The 21,045-nt window shown below is 37.7% G+C and overlaps 1 protein-coding gene and 2 long non-coding RNA genes across 3 annotated transcripts; 2 read left to right on the top strand and 1 right to left on the bottom strand.

Moving 5' to 3' along the window:
- Positions 1-3,975: 3,975 nt before the first annotated feature.
- Positions 3,976-6,825, top strand: LOC144428280 (uncharacterized). The gene is made up of 2 exons (XR_013478239.1): positions 3,976-4,575; positions 5,385-6,825. It is a non-coding gene; the product is annotated as an uncharacterized LOC144428280 (long non-coding RNA).
- A 4,826-nt stretch (positions 6,826-11,651) lies between these two features.
- LOC144428212 (uncharacterized) lies at positions 11,652-12,926 on the top strand. Its single transcript, XM_078117113.1, has one exon. The coding sequence runs from the start codon at positions 11,652-11,654 to the stop codon at positions 12,924-12,926; it is 1,275 nt and encodes a 424-aa protein (XP_077973239.1).
- Positions 12,927-18,005: 5,079 nt separating this feature from the next.
- Positions 18,006-20,799, bottom strand: LOC144428193 (uncharacterized). Its single transcript, XR_013478202.1, has 3 exons — positions 20,689-20,799; positions 19,965-20,097; positions 18,006-18,123 (listed from the first exon to the last, which is right to left on the bottom strand). It is a non-coding gene; the product is annotated as an uncharacterized LOC144428193 (long non-coding RNA).
- Positions 20,800-21,045: the final 246 nt, after the last annotated feature.

The following is a 21,045-nucleotide window of genomic DNA, read 5'->3' on the forward strand; positions in this document are numbered from 1 at the left end:
AATCTGTGGGATTTTGCGCGGAATCAGCGTTAAGTGGAACGACCCTGGCAATTCTTCTTGGAAAGCTTCGATATCATTTAACAGAATATGCCAAATTTGTACAGGGAATATTTACATTCCACGTCTTCGAGTTGACGAGGAATTGAAATATTTTGAAAACTTATAGAATTACTCCACTTTGACCAACACTTCAGTCTCTTATTGTTGAATTTTTCATCCCAAGCATCAAGTATTGAACTTACAACAGCAAGGGCTTTTCTATTTGTGACAAAACCTGTGAACTCCTGGTGTTCAAGTATGAAGCAATCTCTCTCGCTTTCACAGTTCAGTCCCAAGCACTTTTAACAGTAAGTCTCTCGATATCTAAATCAATACTTGTGGAGAGACGATGAATGTATATCTCACGTGAAACTGATTTGGAATTCGAAATCCAATCTGTCGTCTTGAACCCGTTATTGTGTAACATTTCAATCACGTTCTTAGATGCTGATACCAATGAATCGACACTCTATTTCGAAGTAAGTAAGCAACGTAAAAGTCTATATCGATAATTGATAATGCGCTACTAGGAAATTCATGTCCGTTATCGTACGTATCTCCCGTTAAACAACAAAAATTCGCCACATAAGATGAATCAACAGCTACGAAAGCAATACGAGGCAATAATTTATACGCACATGGTTGTTTCCAGGAAAAACAGTTATTTGTACAGTTAAAAATTGCAGAATTAATATCATTTTTCAAAAATAGAATAAATGAAGCATGGCTTTTATATTGACGTTTATAGCTGTCGGTCTTTTCAGAAAAGGAAAAAACACCCCGACGCGATTATTTATTGAATCGTTGTTTCTTTGTAAGACTTTTGAATCTCATACGAGCTGCGTGTTTGTTTAGTGACTTTCCGCAATTTCCATTCAACTCCATAAAACCAAATTCATCATGACGGCCAAATAAATTAATTTTACTGTTCGTGAAAATATATTCTCGTCTATTTTCGAAGGACTCCCTATGCGAAAAATTGTTTGCCGTGCCTACAGATTCGCTGGACCAATTTTATCCGATTTGCTCTTGTAGCATGGTATAATGGTCACGTAATCCGCAATGCATCAAATTTGAAATTGTCTTATTGTCAATACTTGTACGCAAATTTCCGATCAAGTCCAACCAAGAGAAGATTCAATTTCTATTGGTTCACGTTGTCGACCGACTCCATGCAAAACCTGGAAGAACACTATGAGATTATCTGCCGCGATTAAAGTCATAGCTTGATTCGCTTCAATATCGGCCAACGGAAAATCCTGCAAGTGAGGCATATATTGAACTTTTTTAAGCATTCTATCTGAATGTGGTCTTTGTGACTCGATCACAAACACGTTGTTCAACGCCAATATTCGTCGTAACCAGATTTCACCGACAATATTACTACTTCTGTATCTTGCGAAACGCCTTTGTTTCATAAAGTGTCAGTGCTAACACGGGTATGGTTTATTTTTACTAGACCAAGTTTTCGTTTCGATTCATGATGTATATATAATTAAGATTTGACTAGCAGAGTCTACCACAGCGATAACTTATTCAGAAAAGCCCAATGGATCCTTCACTACAACTAGCGAAAGCTGAAACTGGACACCACGTCTGAAACATTTGCATTGGCAACGCTGTTTGTATGAGTAGAGACATTGCGATGATTGTTAGCATTTGATCTTCTTGTAAAGATCCGCAGGCCATGGATCACTGAATGATGCTCACCCGAACAAGCGCGACACATGTTAGGAAATCTACACCTATCCTACAAAACAATCTAAACAGAAAGCTAAACTTACATGATCTGTTAACCTTTTGATTTCTGCCCATCTCCTCTTCTCTGAATGTATTTAAGTCGATTTTTAATAGTCCACAATTTTCAAGTAATGTGGGTAAATGTGCGGACGTTGCTTGTATCGCTTTTAATCTGAATTAAAAGAACAAAATTTAAATGATTTGGGACATTCATTATGACGTCACAAAACAGAATAAAGATGAATTTTAAAACTAATAAAAGCCTAGCCCTGAATAATAAAAAGGTTGGTTGTTGTAAACTGCTTGTCTGCGGATATCTGACTTTGGTCAGACAAAAGGTTACAAAAATACATTTTTGTTATCGTGCAGCAGGACTCTCGAATAAATAACGTCCTTGAAATATTGTAACAGAACCGATTCGCACAAAACAGATGATAGCTGTGAACTCGAAATAGTCAGTGGTGTATTTATGACTGTTGCCCACAACTTCAAGAACATACACCTTACATTTCAATAAAGCAACATAACGCTGGTCTACTCATTAATTTTCCTTTAACCAACGGTTGTGACTTTCCCGGTTTCAAATCGACACCGCTGAGAAGCAACAAGGTGGAAGCAGATAGAAAATGCACAACTATTACATTTGCTAACTTTCTGAAGAATGGGTTGTTAATTAATACTAAAGGGAGATTTGAAGATCATCGAATGCGGACAACTAAGATTGATAATGCCAAGCCAGTGAGGGAGAAAAAGTGTACTCGCTGTAAGAAATGTTTCCTCATTTTAATTATGGTCACTAGGTTGTGTTCCAGAAAAGTGTATCGTAATATATATTTTTTGCAATCATGCCAGTCTTGCGATAATCGTTCAATTTTACAAGCGTAGTACATTCGTATTCAGCTAAATGGAGTGATTATTATCCTAAATTTGATATTAATAATTATTTCCACATAATATTCCTATGGTTAATACATGAGAAGTCCCAAATATATATTTTATTGAGCCAACTTGGCTGTATATTCTGACCAATAATCTGGCATCTGTATATTCTCCCGCACGCCGCTCTCTTCTTGAGGCGCAGTTCTTACCACTTCATGGCAGCTCCTGCCACGAACGAACCGCGGCAGCTCTTGCCATGGTTTTATAGCGCTATTCTGTATTCAGTAATCAGTATTAACGGTATATTCACAAACTAATGTACCAAATTCTAATTGATCATGCGGAATTATATCTACTTAAATCCTAACCCTAACCCCAAATCCATCAAGACTGTATCCATAAGAAAAACGTTCCAACTTACCCAATATTTGTCACCCTAAGGGACAGCCCTGTCCTTACGGCCCACCTGCCGCGGTTACGGCAGCAAAATTTTACCTGCCATTGGTTTTCAATTTGCTGCCGCGGTAACGGCAGCTCGACATTGGTTTGTGGCAGCTAAAAAGTCAGTCGCCATAGGTTTGGCCGTAGCGGCCATGGTATGGAAATACCGCCATGGTTTTGCGGCAGCTGCAGACGCCATAGAATACTTGAAACTGCACTTGCTCTTCTTTCTGTGATTTTAGTGAGCGCACCTCTGTATAAGTATAAGTTTATTTCGACTCCATAATCAGCAAAACAATAAAATGAATGGTAAAAATAAATAAATAAAAACTGATTATGAAATCAGGAGAGCGAACAAAACCTTAGATAAGGTTTAAAACGTACAGAATGTATATAAGATGGAAGGTTTTGCCAAGAAGATGTGGTAACGTACGTTACCGGTACCATATTATCGCCACTTTTTACAATCCATTTACTATTACAATCCATCCGAAGTCTATCTACTTCTGGTTATAATTTCTCTATATTGTCTCTGAACATTAGATACCGATGGGAGGAAAAAATGCCGACGGCAGCGAGTCGCGAAATGAATTTGCTATGGCGACACCTCACGAATATAGTGGAAATGTGGGTATGGCGATAATAGGAACTACGATCATCCTATTATCGCCACTTATGTCAAACTTTTTTTTCAATAGCTTTTCTCTTTAAATACATACCTAATCATTTGCTCTGAAATTTTCAATGATTAAAGAGTGTTGCTGCTGCTAGAAGGTTATTACTTTTATTTATTTCAAACATTTATCGATTTATGTAGGCCCTACGAGATTTGTTTTTCACTTCAAAGTTATATATGATGATGTCATCAAAATTAAAAAAATGCGTATCGTAGCATGGTGGTTCGGCGATCTGGCGGTCAGCGAAATCGGGAGTTTTTTTTATTAAATGAGATTACCGTTACTGTGAAAGATTTGATAACAATTCGTTTTAATGTTTGTCCTCACATTACCGGTATTGAGCATTGCTGTTTTGTTTTTTCACGATTTTTCCGGTTCTCCCTTCTGGCGGGCCAAAATTTTTTTATCCTATTATCGCCACCCTGCGGATACAATAATTAACAACAGCACGATATTTACAAACACTTCCCATTTCAAACTTGATTCAACGTCGATCTAACACTGACTGACAAAAACTAAAATAAATAAACACTGTCGCGCTATTTTGGGCTGCTAATTAGTAATTACCGCCCTCCCAAAAAGTTGGCCGAGCGTGATATCAGCTGATTTTTACATTTTACAAAAATGTATGTTTTTATTGAAATGTCTTTACGCCACCGGGTGACAGAATATGTTTAATATTTATCACTTACGACGTCGCAATCCGAGAACAACTCATATTCAGCGCTATCTGAAAGTGCGACTGCAGCAGGGCGATTCTGAAGGCGTGTGGTGAAAATTGGCGAGTGGCGATAATAGGGTAACGTACGTTACGTGTTCACCTTTTTTTTTCAATTTACTTCAATGTGTTGTTTGCCACATCCTCAGCCAAGTATTTACGCCGGAATCATCTTCCGTGTTCCAAGTATTTACGCCCGAATCATCTTCCGTGTTCCTTTTTTTTCAATTTATTTCAATGTGTTGTTTGCTGTTTGGGGTAAGTGGGCACGTGCACCAGCACGTCTTAAATCTTTTTTAGATTTTGCCCACTTTCCTGATTTTCCGTACATATGTTTGTTTTGCCATGTATTGTTTTGTTGTATTGGAAAATCGAAATAAACACTTACACTTACTTACACTCACCTAAAATAATTGAAATATTTCACACACGCACCCACACAACCATATAGAAGTTATTAAGTAAAGGGAACATGAAAAATTACATACTGGTAGTTAATGAAAAATAAATAAATAAAAATTACTTGCCACACCATATTAATAAATTTATGGTGATTGCCACTGCCAAATTGATCAATTTTATAAATGGGAGTGAACAGTAAAGATAAACTTTTATAAAAAAATATATTGTCAAGCTGATTATAGATGGAGTCAAATGCCAAAATGCCCAACCAAAGTTGCCAGAATTGGGTGCATGAAGAGGTGGGCTAGACCACTTCATTGCCCAAACTAGAGCCTATTATTGCCAAATTATAGTCCAGATTGGGTAAGTATTTAAATCTATCAGTAACTTTATAAGTATGAGTAATTATAATTAATTAAGGTAGAAAGACAGGGTATAGGAATATGTTGGTTGCTAAGGTTATAAGATTTTTTTTTTTCCATTCTTAGATATTGACTTCTGCAAGGATAGAGGAATTAGGAATAAAGGAATTAGTATTGTTATTTCACAGGATCATTTCTTCATTTAATTATTGTGGCGTAATAGATGTCAATTCAAGTTTATCCTGGATAAGACATCAGCCTGCGAATTTTGTTGTTGTAGACACCATTTATATTCAATAAACTAGCCATTGTATTGATCATCACGGAACGACCTGAAAAACAGAAAATAAATCTGCGAGTAGGATATTCAAAGGTTACATATTTGGAAACAGCACTACCCTACACTTTTGTTTAGAATTAATTATTATTTCGAGTAGATATTGATTATTAGTTATCTATCTTTAAAACGCTAGTTCAAAGACCAGAGTTGAAATATGGTTGGGACACAGGGTGAATTCCTCGCAAACCATGCAGAAACTCTCAAACCACCCTGACCATTCGTATGTTGGCCTTCACATTAACTTCACAGCAGAACGTGTTTCTAAGCCCCGGTATTTGTCAATTTATAAGTCGTATTTTTCATGTTTGTTTTATTTATTTAGCTAATATTTGGAGTGATGATCATAAATTAGATTAAATTGTGTGTAATTACTGGAATAAACTGACTCATCGATGTTCATTAATACTGCGATAATGCAATAAAGTCAAAGCAACAAATGTTGGATGAACAATTTGGGATCGGGCTTTTTAAGTATTTCTGGTGTTACTAGCACATTGGATCACACGATATCACTCCACATCATAGTTAGGTGATAGCACCGCTTATTACCTACATATTGGATTTAATCTAAATTTGACGTGTGCAACACTAACTGAACTAAACTATTAGACTATGGCATCTACAAATGATGAACCTACACAAGCATTCAAGCAGCAATGTGAAGTACATTCTCAAAATGTGGCAGATCTATGTCACGAACTGTCAACACTTCTATCCGATATTAAGAACAATGTACTTGTCGTAAAAGTCAAAGAAAATTTGGACATTGCATTAAATTCATGGCAAACATTGCAAAAATATATTTCTCCTGGAACTGATGGTGCATCTGTCCCGGTTGCATAAGAAGAAATTGAAACGGCTAAATTACAACTGGCAAGGGCTGAAGAGACTCAAAGGCTGTGGGACATAAAATACCAGAGATATTTAGAGTCTTGTGTGACATCAAGTCGAAGTAAATCACACAAAAGTAAAAAATCTCGTCACTCTCATCAATCTCTTTCATCAATGTCATCTGTTTCAAGTCTAGCAAAGGCACGTTTAATTGAACTAGCAGCTGCTGAAAAAGTTGAGCAAGCACAAGCACAGTTGGCTCAATCTAGACTACAAGCAGAATTCAATCAACGTCAAGCTGAATTGCAACTCGAAATATCCTTGAGAAATGCCCAGCTACAAATGGAAAAAGCTCAAGTAATAGCTACAGCAAGTAGTGTCCGATCTTCAAGGCATAGCTTCTGCCATTCGCAAACTACTAGCATCTCACCACCACCTGTGTTACAAATCAGAGACTACGCTGTGGATTCTATCCCTGTTACATCACAAAGTGTTTTGATGCACCCTGTGTCTAACTGTGTTACCACTGCTGACATACCAACCCATATTACCACTCGCCCGAGTGAACCAATGTTGTCTATGGGCCCGGCAATTGCAACAAGTTCTGGTCATTTGCATTCCCATCAACCCATGTTCTCTAGCTCTCCAGCTTCCCCTGCGAAACTGGCAGACAATGGCTTTCTTCAAAGCACTAGCGGAATGCAAATATACACAAGCTCAGCAGCTATCACAGTCAGTCACAGCTAAATCCACTCACAAGAAATTTTTATCCACAAGTTGGTATGTCTGTGAACACAAGAGCACCTGAACTATTGCAAAGCCATTCCACCAGGCCTGTGATGTCAACACTACCACGGCAAGGTTTGATGCCATCATATGAATTTCCTTCGTACAACATAAACCGTCCAGCTACTAATGTTCAACCAAGGAACGCAGCTAGCAAGGATGATTTATTTGCACTTATGCAAACAGTGCGTCAAGGGTTCACTTTGCCTAAGCTAGATCCAATTACATTTGATGGTAACCCTGAGTATTATCATTCATTCATCCAAGGCTTCGAAAACATGATTGATAGACATCCATATCCGCCTGATGTGAAGTTAGCACAGCTCATTCAAATGTGTAAAGGAAGGGCGAAAGACGCAATCAAGCATCTGGTTGTGATAGCACCTGCAGCAGAAGGTATGGCAAGAAAGACTTTGGAATTCAGATTCGGAAATCAAACTTTGGTGATTGAAGCAATTATAAAGCAGCTCACTGCTGGTCCTCAGCTAAAGGCTAACGATGCTGAAGCGCTTTATGAACTTGCTGTAAAGATGAGAAATTGCTATGTTATACTTTCTCATTGGAAGAAGGAACACATGCTTGATGCACAATCGTATCTGCGAGACATCTTTGATCGATTGCCATATCATGTACAAATGGACTATCTCAGAGATGAATCATGGAAAAATGGTCCTATTCCATCCTACATGCATTTACTAGAATATGTTGAAAGAAGAGCTCACCTGAGCAACACATTTTATGGTCGACTCATGGCCGAACGCTATGTCAAAAGTAGGCAGCAGGTTAACCCTAGACCTCGCTCAGCTAAGACATACACAACCACAAGTTCTACAATTGCAACTACAAGGGAAAAGAAAAGTGACAACAAATTCACCAAGAACACTCAAATTCAATGTCTATGTTGTGGTGATTCACACTTTCTGTATCACTGCACGAAGTTCAAAGATAAAGATACCAAAGAGAGACTTTTAGAGACTTCGTTCGAGAATACAAGGCATGTTTCAACTGTTTGCGTGCAGGACACAACGTAAAGGATTGCAAGTTAACAACTGTGGAAAGAAACACCACACACTTCTTCATGATGACACCCTGTCTTCTCAGAAACCTGTTAATTCTAATGCAAAATCCAGTGGCTCAAATGGGCCCGGTGTGAGTAATGTGCATGCAAATTTTATTTCACCTAATATAGAAAATTATCCTGTGCGACTTATGGTTGTACCAGTCAAGGTTTCTGCTAATGATTCTGATTGTTATTCATTTACATATGCTTTCCTTGATTATGGCTCGTCACGTTCATTTTGCACCACTGATCTTGCTAAGAGCTTAGGCCTTCAAGGTGAAACTGAGGGGTGTACTATTCACACTGCCAGTGGTTCAAAGCCCCACTCAGGAAAGAGAGTATCTTTCACTATTACTGGTATTAACGAGCCTAACGAAATATGTATAAATAATATTTTGACTTTTGATGGTATTCCTGATTTGCATGACTCTATCCCACATCAGGAAATAGTGGAACAGTATCCACACTTGCATGGTTTATCTTTCCCCGAAGTAAATGGCACCATTAAAGTGCTGATAGGTTCTGATGTATTGGGACAATTTCCCATCTCAGACACATGTGTTGGTGAACAAGGCTCACCAACTGCTTACCATACAATGTTAGGTTGGGCTCTAGCAGGTCCTGACAAAAATGCTCAAATTTCAAATTGTGTCGATGTCAATTTTTTGAAAGCAGGTTATAGTTATGCAAATTCTATTGAGGAAAGTACTAATTTATCTATGTGTCATATTTGTGGTCATGATTTTGTTGATTTATATGCTGATCCATGTACTACAGAGTTTTCTGTCGATGACAAGAAAGCATTGAGCATTATGGCAGATACAGTGAAAATGGTAAATGGTAGGTATCAAATTGCCTTACCCCGGGTATCTGATAATGTAACCCTTCCTAATAATCGTTTTATAGCTGAAAAGAGGCTAGTATATCTCAAGCGAAAATTCCTGAAAGACCCAAATCTTTTCCAAAAATACAAAGATAAAATACACGAATACACCAGAATGGTTATGCAGAATACTTACCCATACATGAATTGCCACACAGTAACAGAACATCATATTTCCAACATCACTATACTGGCCAAAAATTTCGGGTAGTATTTGATTGTTCAGCCGAGTTTCAAGGCACTTGTTTGAATAACAACTTGTTATCAGGTCCTTTCAATACTAATACATTGGTTGGTGTTCTCTTGCGTTTCCGACAGGAACCCGTTGCGGTAAATTGTGACATCCCTCAAATGTTTCATAGAATTCGGGTAAATCCACCTGATTGCGATTCCATGCGATTTCTATGGTGGCCCAATGATGATTTATCCCGAGACCCTGTTGAGCTAAAAATGTTGAGTCATATATTTGGTTGTAAGAGTTCTCCATCTGTTGCTACATTTGCGCTACGAAAGGTAGCTGATGATAATTTATCCAATGCTGACTCTGTCACTATTGAAACTGTTAATCGTAATTTTTTCGTGGATGATTGTTTGAAAAGTTTGCCTACTGCTGACCAAACCGTCAGTTTGATATCTCAACTACGTAAGCTATTAGATACATGTGGTTTTCATCTTGCTAAGTTCATAAGCAATGACCAAGCTGTTTTAGATTCTATACCCGATGAAGATAAAGCCCCATCTATGGAAGATTTTGACATTCAAGGTGATTCCTCAAATAAGACACTCGGTGTGCATTGGCGCATTGATGCTGACAAATTCGTAATACGTATAAATGTAGAGCCTCGTCCTCTAACACGGTGAGGTATTTTGTCAATGGTTAGTCAAGTATTTGACCCATTGGGATTTGTCCAGCCATTTATCTTGCCCGCAAAACCTATTCTTCGCGAGTTGTGCGATAAAGGTTATTGCTGGGATGATAACATTTCTGGCCCACCTAGAGAAAGTTGAGAAAATTGGATCGCTTCATTATCAAACCTAAATTATTTGTCTATTCCTCGTTGTTTCAAGCCAGCTGACTTCACACCCACTGAGGTACAGTTGCATTTGTTTCCGACAGGAACCCGTTGCGGTAAATTGTGACATCCCTCAAATGTTTCATAGAATTCGGGTAAATCCACCTGATTGCGATTCCATGCGATTTCTATGGTGGCCCAATGATGATTTATCCCGAGACCCTGTTGAGCTAAAAATGTTGAGTCATATATTTGGTTGTAAGAGTTCTCCATCTGTTGCTACATTTGCGCTACGAAAGGTAGCTGATGATAATTTATCCAATGCTGACTCTGTCACTATTGAAACTGTTAATCGTAATTTTTTCGTGGATGATTGTTTGAAAAGTTTGCCTACTGCTGACCAAACCGTCAGTTTGATATCTCAACTACGTAAGCTATTAGATACATGTGGTTTTCATCTTGCTAAGTTCATAAGCAATGACCAAGCTGTTTTAGATTCTATACCCGATGAAGATAAAGCCCCATCTATGGAAGATTTTGACATTCAAGGTGATTCCTCAAATAAGACACTCGGTGTGCATTGGCGCATTGATGCTGACAAATTCGTAATACGTATAAATGTAGAGCCTCGTCCTCTAACACGGTGAGGTATTTTGTCAATGGTTAGTCAAGTATTTGACTCATTGGGATTTGTCCAACCATTTATCTTGCCCGCAAAACCTATTCTTCGCGAGTTGTGCGATAAAGGTTATTGCTGGGATGATAACATTTCTGGCCCACCTAGAGAAAGTTGAGAAAATTGGATCGCTTCATTATCAAACCTAAATTATTTGTCTATTCCTCGTTGTTTCAAGCCAGCTGACTTCACACCCACTGAGGTACAGTTGCATTTGTTCTGTGACGCTAGCAGAGTTGGTTATGGTTGTTCGAGTTATTTGCGTATGATTGATGCAGCAAATAACATTCATGTTGTTTTTGTGAGAGGCGTTTCCCGTGTCACCCCCAAGCAACCTATTACTATACCACGTCTCGAAGTGGTATCTGCAGTTGCTGCTGCAGAGTTGGCCAGATCTATTGTTAAAGAGTTAGATTATAAAATTGATAAAGTTCTGTACTGGACAGACTCGACTTCAGTACTTCAGTTTTTGAACAACCGTGCTGAAAGTTTCCAAGTCTAGTCTTTGGTTTGATGGCCCAGAGTTTTTGTGCAAGGATGAGTCCTTTTGGCCCGCTCGCCCTTGTAATGTTCCAATTTCAGGTGTTAATTGTCCAATTGCATCTGAGTTTAGAGGCAACTATTTATCTACTGATTGTGAATATGAATCTCCATTCCCCCCATTTTTCATTAGATATTCCAAGTTTGAAAAACTACAGCGTGCTATGGTTTGGTTGATGCGTTTTCAAGGATACATGAGATGGAAGTATCTTAAATGTGACCGAGTTCCTGCATCTCGATTCATTTCTGTAGAGGAACTGAGAAATGCTAGTTGAACAAAAACAGAAATTGAAGTCTACACTGGCCAAGCCTCTACTAAAGTGTGACCCTTTCATACAAGATGGTATTATGCGTATGAGAGGACGGCTTGAAAAATCTGATTTGCCAGAGCAACAGAAGAATCCAATCATCTTGCCACCTCACCATCATGTAACAAAGCTGATCATCGACATGCATCATAGAAATACAGGTCACTCTGGAACTCTCCATGTTCTTGCGTCAGTTAGAGAAAGATATTGGATATTACGGGGACAATCAGCTGTTGGAAAAGTCATCAGAGAATGTATACCATGCAGAGAAAGATCTGCTCGTACAGGCGAGCAGTGGATGGCAGACCTCCCCAGCTGTAGAGTTGTTCCTGGAAAGAAACCGTTCGAATCTACATTTGTAGACTACCTTGGCCCAATCAAGGTCAAGCTTGGTCGAAATGAATACAAGCGTTATGGATGTCTTTTTACTTGCATGGCCACACGTGCCGTACATATTGAAGTTGCAGAGTCACTTGATACATCAGCATTTCTACAAGCGTTTTTCCGATTCACTGACAGACGCTCAAGACCTATCCACGTATATTCGGATAATGGTACAAATTTTATAGGCGGAGAGAAAGAGTTGAGAGAGGGGATTAGAAACTGGAACAAACATGTGATTGACAAGTCATTATCTCAAAAAGAAATTCAATGGCACTTCTCACCTCCATTGGCCAGTCATCAATCAGGTGTCGTGGAGCGATTAGTTCGAGAAGTCAAGAAAACATTACGTGCTATCACTGATGGTCGATCATTTTCAGATTATTCATTGTGGTCCTTCCTAACTGGCGTTGAAAGGATATTAAATGATAGACCACTCACACCACTAAGTGATGATCCTAAAGACTTAAATGTTTTGACACCAAATTCAATTCTAATTGCCAAACTTGATCCATCTCTACCTTTAGACAAATTTATGAAGACTGATGATTATAGAAGAACATGGCGATATTCACAAAGGATCCTGGATTTATTCTGGGATAGATGGAAGAAAGAATATTTGCCTCTGCTACAAGAAAGACAAAAATGGCACACTACACAAAGAAATCTGGAAGTTGGCGATTTGGTGTTGATGTTTGATGATAGTTCCCCTCGCAGTCATTGGCCGAAGGCGATTGTTGATGAGACATACCCTGACAAGCATGGTATTGTTCGAAGGGTTAAAGTCCGTACTGCAAATTCTACTTATGTACGGGATGTTCGCGAGCTGTGCTTGTTAGAGGCCGTATAGTGACACGCACATACACACACATTGTACATAACATGCACCTATTCACAACATACATACCGCAACAGGAATTATGCTTGTACCACATTCCTACCCTTCCCTTAGAGATTCTCGTTTACCATTTTTATGTATCTCTAATGGTGCTCATTCTTTCAGATTAATTATTTCTGATTAATTTTTGTGTGTTTCACACATTGTGTTGTTTGAACATTTCTTTTATTGCTTTAACAGATTACATAAAATGCTTTTCATTTTCTCTAATTTGGGCCCGGTATGTAAGAAATGTTTCCTCATTTTAATTATGGTCACTAGTTTGTGTTCCAGAAAAGTGTTTCGTAATATCTATTTTTTGCAATCATGCCAGTCTTGCGATAATCGTTCAATTTTACAAGCGTAGTACATTCGTATTCAGCTAAATGGAGTGATTATTATCCTAAATTTGATATTAATAGTTATTTCCACATATTATTCCCATGGTTAATACATGACAAGTCCCAAATATATATTTTATGGAGCCAACTTGGCTGTATATTCTGACCAATAATCTGGCATCTGTAAATTCTCCCGCACGCCGCTCTCTTCTTTCTGAGTTTTTAGTGAGCGCACCTCTGTTTCTAAGCCCCGGAATTTGTCAATTTGTAAGTCGTATTTTTCATGTTTGTTTTATTTATTTAGCTAATATTTGGAGTGATGATCATAGATTAGATTAAATTGTGTGTAATTACTGGAATAAACTGACTCATCGATGTTCATTACTACTGCGATAATGCAATAAAGTCAAAGCAACAAATGTTGGATGAACTATTTGGGATCGGGCTTTTTAAGTATTTCTGGTGTTACTCGCACATTGGATCACACGATATCACTCCACATCATAGTTAGGTGATAGCACCGCTTATTACCTACACTCGCGTTTGCTGAATGCCTATATCTAGAATTTTTAAGCTATAAAAAAATAATGAACGAGGATATATGATTAACAATTTTCCTAATACATGCCATGAAGCTTAAAGCAATTACATTCAATACCAAACTAATTTTGTTATATATATATATATGTAATTATTACCAAGTGGAATTCCCAACAGATCGACACATCTCTATCCCAAAAGGACATGCAATAGCACTTTTCACCTCTTTCTAGTCACCAAAATGAAGTGGTGAAAAGAATGGTGCGCAAGGTGAGAAGAATTCTATTGAATGGCCAGTCTCTCAATGATTAATTATTATGGTCTCTTCTCACAGCAGTAAAAAATATTATCAGCGATAAACCACCACTGAGTGACGATCCGAATGATTTGAATTGCTCTCTCTCCAAACTCAATGTTGATAAATAGATTAGAACAGTCTTTGCCACCTGATTTGTTATTTCGAACAGATGAATACAGAAGTTGATACAGACATGTTCAGCGATTACTTGATTTATTTTGGCAGCGCTTGACAAAAGAATGTTGTCCCCAATTACAGTGCCGACAGAAGTGACTCAATGTTCAACACAACTTTCAAGTTGGAGATTTTGTGACCCTGATTATCAAGAAGTTGTCAGGAAAGTGAAAGTGCACATATCCAATTGTATTTATGTGCGTGACATAATGAAGTTCTGCCTACTTCAGGGGTGGGCAACCTTTGGCACGCGTGCCAAACTTGGCACGCGAGCCCATTTATTCGGCATGCGAGCGAGGCCTCAGAAACGAGATCGTCTTATTTCAGATAAAAAGTTTCGAGACTGAATTATCTGATAAAACTCGGTGTTCGTTTATTCATTATCGTTTGTTAACAATCTGTTATTTATTTAAACTTTTTTTGTCTTTTCATGGCTTCAAAGAAATATATATATCATGGCGTATCAACTGAGCTCTCGACGAATTTTGTCGGAATTAACACAACGTTTGGCTACATTGTTACGTAATATATATTTCTGATTGATTTATGAAGTTGTGCAGCTCATGTTGGTTAGGGTTACGTGCTAACTTACTGTTATAACTTGATTTCGAAAGAAATATAAGCTATTAGGAAAGGGAATACAAGAGAGAAGTGCAGAAAACGAACTATTACATGATTGGGATGCCATTCCCGAGAATTTTTTTAAAACTTGAAAACTTTGCAATGCACTATTCTACAACAGGGGTCGGTAAACTGAGGGCCAAATGCGGCCCGCGAGCTAATTTGTTGCGGCCCTCGAACAACCCGACATTTATTAAATGAAGCAAAAAATGTTCCCAAATTTATTATTGTATGTACGCGGATTTAGTCAGTTGCATGTCGTTCGAGTTAATTGTGATCTTTAAAATTCAAAAATGTTTGGAAAACGCAGGATAGCTCGCGACGAGGACTAAACATTCCAATGTGCTTCGACGAAAAATTCGACCCGAGATCCAGGACTGCGCCACAGTTGATCTATGCGACAGTGCAAAACAAGTAATGGGCACGTTCGGAAGCACATATTGCTGCGAACAGCTTTATCTGAAATGCATTACACTTGGAATAAACTTCGTACTCGCTTGTCAGGTCTTCTTTGGAAGACGTACCGTGGGGGCAAGTGGCAAAAAAACATCATCCTTCACATTAATAACAAGTAAATAAAAACAATATGTTGTTGAATAATATATATATATTAAGAAACGGCACATACACATCTCATAGTAGCAGGCTTTTAACGCAATAATAGAAGGTGTGAATGCGCCACAATTTGAAATTCAATCTAGCGCTTGTTCGAAGGAGGAAATATTGCGGCCTGCGCGCTACAGGGAATGTGTATGCAAGTACATAAAGTTTTCCGACTAGTGCTCTACATCATCTGCATATGCTTGTGAATCTTTGTTCTCAGTTATGATTGGAATTTTAATAAGTCGTCTCGTAACAGAAGTAGCCTGGACGTTGAAACCAGTAGTTCGTATATTTCTTTGAAAATTACAAAATATAAACCCAATGTAAAATCTCTATCAGCGGTAATGCAGCAGCAGAAGTCTCACTGAGATAGAATAAGAAAAGTAATCAAATCTATTTGTCGGACTGATAATATATCCGAATAGTGAATCCGTCTGTAGGCCTACATGTTTGAAAGGTTTATTATTATGTATTTTTGCTTTGGAAGTACCAAAGCATTGTTTTTAATTTTGGTCGGCACGCGGAAGAATTTTGTTGTTAAACTTAGCCGATTTTGGCACGCGAGCCGAAAAAGGTTGCCCACCCCTGGCCTACATGAACCTTGTTGAGTACATTTACGTACAAAATACACACTGCATATATAGCATCCACACCACACATACACATTGACAATTTCGTTATCTTCATAGGTTTGTTTCCGTATTTTTAACTTCAATTGTTTTTGGAAGTTGAGCAAACCTTTCTTTTTAATATTTCCCTCCGTTATCCATTTCATCAAAACATTTCATATAATTTCCGGGGCCGGTATGTACGAAATGTTTTATTGCCCATTTTATGGAACCGCCCTTTAATTTAAGCACTGTAAAGTTAGTCAACGTCCCTCCTTTTACTGGGGCGAATAAATGACTCACCCCCCCCTCCCCTCGCTAGAAAATTCGAAATTTTGTTGCCCCGAGTCAAATGCACGTCGCACAATGCGGATCAGGGAGTCTGCTGTGCAATTGTATATTTTATTAATGATGGGATTTCCTAATTCGCGTTTGACTCATGCCATACGTTGCAAAATGATTATCAGGTGGGAATTTGATACTTCGAATATTGTTAGGTTTATTCATATATTACCCGAATAGGTTTTGAGGATTGCTCTAATACAGGGATGACGAACCACCGACCCACGTGTCACAAAGTGACCCACCGCGTTTTATTCGTGACCCGCCAAGGCACGAATAAAATAAAAATAAAATGCTAACATATTAGTAATAAAAATTGATTAAACCGGTCATAAATTAATCTAACAATAACTAAATATTATAATGTACCGTCGGGGCCGCGTTCGCTTATTCTCAAATTGTTAATTTTTTGGACCGATATGGATATTTTCAAAACCCCTAATCTTAGACGCAAGTCTGCACCGCCGTGTATCGTTATTCAGCTATTGGCTCTGATATCGTTTATGACATAACAATGAAATTGATCTGTTTATTTCTCGCAACGTCGAGATAATACGAGAACTAGATCCCTCCCTGATAGAAGTACTGCATAAGTAAAGCCCAAAACTACACCAACACCAACAGAAACTCATAAGATTTGTTTCAGAAGTTTTTTTTATAGATACAAACATTGATTAAATATCTGTGACCCACTCTCTTCTTTTACGCGATAAAAATATTATTTTCGACCCATTCATCGAAAAAGGTTCGCCATCCCTGTTTATATATGCTTTGTTTTTCTCGTGATTGCATCGCATACGGCACCGATGTCCTAGCAATTGAATGCGGAGAAATAAGATTAGAAAAGCCGATACTCGCATTCACTGAATGCCTGTACAATTAGAATTTTTTACATTATAAAAAATAAGGAACGGGTAGATATGATTGACAATCTTCTAAATACATGGTATGTGGCCCAAAGTAATAACATTTGATCCCGAACCAACGCTGTGATTTATAAATATGAAGAAGTTATCACTTGTCTTAGTGAATGGGATGGAGCGAGATTCGAATCTAAATTTACATGCGTGTCGAAACCACAGATTTTCTGGAATCGTATTGAGAATCGATTTCTCTACATCTTTCACCGAGGCATTATTTATTTACGTTCCTACTAATTGCAGCATCCGTAATATAAGATATACCCTAGGGTGGTCCAAGGTTGCGAGGTTGGTGGGACGCAAAAACTTTTGACGATGTCTCGCGGGCCACAGTAGAAGAAAACCCAAAAGTGATAAAACATCGCGAGTTTACCCATTTGTTTCTTGAGAAGTATCGTCGAATTTTTGGCATCTTTCCCCATGTTTGATTTTTTAATGTCGCTTAAAATTATATTCGTCCGTGGTAGATATTACTTTTTCAAGTATTCAAAATTAAATGAAACATTACTAATGTTTCTAGAGAAAGATCAAAAGCTTCCTTCATCATCCTTCCGAAAGTTACAAAATCATATACACTGAAAGCTAAACTCACATCTTTCATTAAACTTTTGATTTCTGGTTTTCTTCTCGCTAAAGGTATTTTAGTTTTGAGTCGATTTTTCACGCTCCACATATTTAAGAAATATTTCCAAATGAGCGTTCTTGGCCTGAATCGCTTGTTATCTGAATAAAAGAACACAATTCATAGGTTTTGTTGTAATCATCATGCAAAATTTATATCTTAGCAGTTGAAGGTGGTTAAAGACGCTGAAAATGGCAAAATTATGACCGCATAAAGAATATATGTCTAAAAGAAAACGAAGTTGAATAAAAAACAGATAAGTTTAGGGCTGCCCAACCCGCGGGCCGCGTTCATAAGCAATGAGTCCATGAGCAAACATTTTTTAAGGTTTAAATTTTAGTACCGTATTTTATATAGGGCTAAACTATGTTTCGTATTATGGCGTGACATCCAAATGTCGTTTCTTTCAATCACGCGTATAGTAAGTCTTGCGCTCTGTTGAATATCGATGTCAGTTTTTTTTTCAATTTATTGCAGAACTGCACATTCTGTTTGACAAATTCGAAAACTACTGTGCGATGAAAGAACGGAGCAGAGAATTATACGCACATGGCTGTTTCCAAGAAGAATCATTATTTGAACAGTTAAAAATTGCAGAATTAATATAATCTTCCAAAAATCGAATATATGAAGCATGGCTTTTATATTGACGTTTATAGCTGTCGGTCTTTTCTGCAATTGAAAAAGCACCTTGACGCGATTATTTAATAAATCGTTGTTTGTTTTAAGTTGTTTTGTAAGACTTTGGAATCTTATTCGAGCTGCGTGTTCGTTTAGTGACTTTTCGCAATTTCCATTCATCTCCATAAAACCAAATTCATCAGGACGGTAAAATAATTTAATTTTACTGTTCGTGGAAAATATTCTCGTCTATTATTAAACGACTCGCTACACGGTAAATTGATCGACGTGACTATAATGGTCACATAAACCACAATGCATGAAATTTGAAATTGTCTTATTGTCAATACTTGTACGCAAATTTCCGATCAAGTCCAACCATGAGGAATTTCAATTCGTATTGGTTCATGTTGCGATGGGTGCGCTATGGGAGTTTATGCCTCGATTAAAATCATAGCTTGATTCGCTTCAATATCGGCCAACGGAATATCCTGCAAGTGAGGCGAGGCATAAATTGATCTCTTTTAAACATTCTAGCTGAATGTTGTATGCGTGACTCCATCGCAAACACGTTGTTTAATGCCAATATTCTTCATAACCAGATTCCACCTACAATTTTACTAACTCTGCTATTTGTGAAAAGCATTTGTTACATAAAGTGTCAATGGTATCACAGGTACGATTTATTTTTATTAGACCAAGTCTTCGTTTCGATTGATGATGTATATATAATTGAGATTTGAATAGCAAAGTCTAGCACAGCGATAAAGTATTCAGAAAAGCCCACAGACCTTTTACTACAACTGGCAAAGGCTGAAATTGGACACCACGTCTGAAACATTTGCATTGACAACGCTGTTTTACGAGTAGAGACATTGCGATGGTTGTTAGCATTTGATCTTCTTGTAAAGATCCTCAGGCCATGGATCACTGAATAATGCTTACCCGAACAAGCGCGACACATGTTATAAAATTTACACCAAAAGGCAAACTGTCCAAGTTCGAGACAATTGAAACATAAATTTAATTCTAGTGAAAATCTTCTTTTTACGTCATTGGACATGTACATTTAAAGAATGTAAACAATTGCAGAAGCAACTACGTTTTTGTGGATGCTTGAAAGTGTGACTTAAAATCGGATATTTTGCGGCTACTGAATTCCTGAATCTTTGCCACATTTACTCATTGCAACTACATAATTACTTACCATCGTACCTAGGCCGTCGACATGTCGTTTGCTACTCCGTCAAGGACGCGAATAGCCGAAGCATATGTGAACCGTCGTCGTCAAGACAACTGTGTACATTATCAAAAAATTTACCAGACTAGTTTGGTTCCAGGTGAACAATCCACGCGTCAACTGCTTCTTGGATTGAACGGTTAAAGTTAATTTTGTAGAAAGCTCGAAAGGATGCAAAAGTCTTCAATTGATACAGTATGACGTCGTTGCATTACTGTTGAATAACAGCAAATAGTTAAGCTATTTTATAAGTTGCAATATCTGCAGAAAACTGTAGGTATGTTTACAAAACATTGTAACACAAATACTCCATCAGTCAGCCAGTTAGAAGTTCATTTTTCATCAAAATGAACATATAATTAATGCAAACAAAACTAGGAAAAAAACACAAAAAAGGAATTTCATGGTGGAGGGTGACGCGAAAAAAACAATGCTGGTTATCGAGCAGCGATACCTGAGATAAAGGTCTAACTTTGATATAGGTAGAATAGAAAGAAGTCCATGAAATACAAATGTTTCAAACCAGCACCTTCGTCGACCCAATTAAACAGCCCTACAGAACCCATGAGGTTCGATCGAACCTATGTTAAGAAACACTGCTAAAAAACTGAGAATGGTTAATAGATAATCTGAGCTACTCGCATCAGGCAAGGTAGTCATGGAAGCAATATAGCATAGAATCAACCAAGCACAGCGATAGCTGTTCAGATGTTTTGAGCATGTGTTCAAATATTCAGTTATTCTAAATGAAATGAAATACTGTTACAAAATTTACAAAACAATCTAAGCAGAAAGCTAAACTTACATCACCTGTTAACCCTTTGATTTCTGCCAATCTCCTCTTCTCTGAAGATATTTGAGTTGATTTTTATCCTCCATAATTTTCAAGTAATGTGGGTAAATGTGCGGACGTTGCCTGTATCGCTTTTTATCTGAATTAAAAGAACAAAATTTAAATGCTTTGTAACATCCATTATGGCGTCATAAAATAGAATGAGGATGCATTTTAAAACTAATAAAAGCCTAGCCCTGAATAATAAAAAAGTTGATTGTTGTAACCTGCTTGTCTGACTTTGGTCCGACAAAAGGTTACAGAAATACATTTGTGTAAGCGTGCAGCAGGACTCTCGAATTGCTCATTAAAAAAGAACTGGCGTTTAGT

This window comes from Styela clava, chromosome 10 (genome assembly GCF_964204865.1).
Source record: "Styela clava chromosome 10, kaStyClav1.hap1.2, whole genome shotgun sequence".
Lineage (NCBI taxonomy): Eukaryota > Metazoa > Chordata > Ascidiacea > Stolidobranchia > Styelidae > Styela > Styela clava.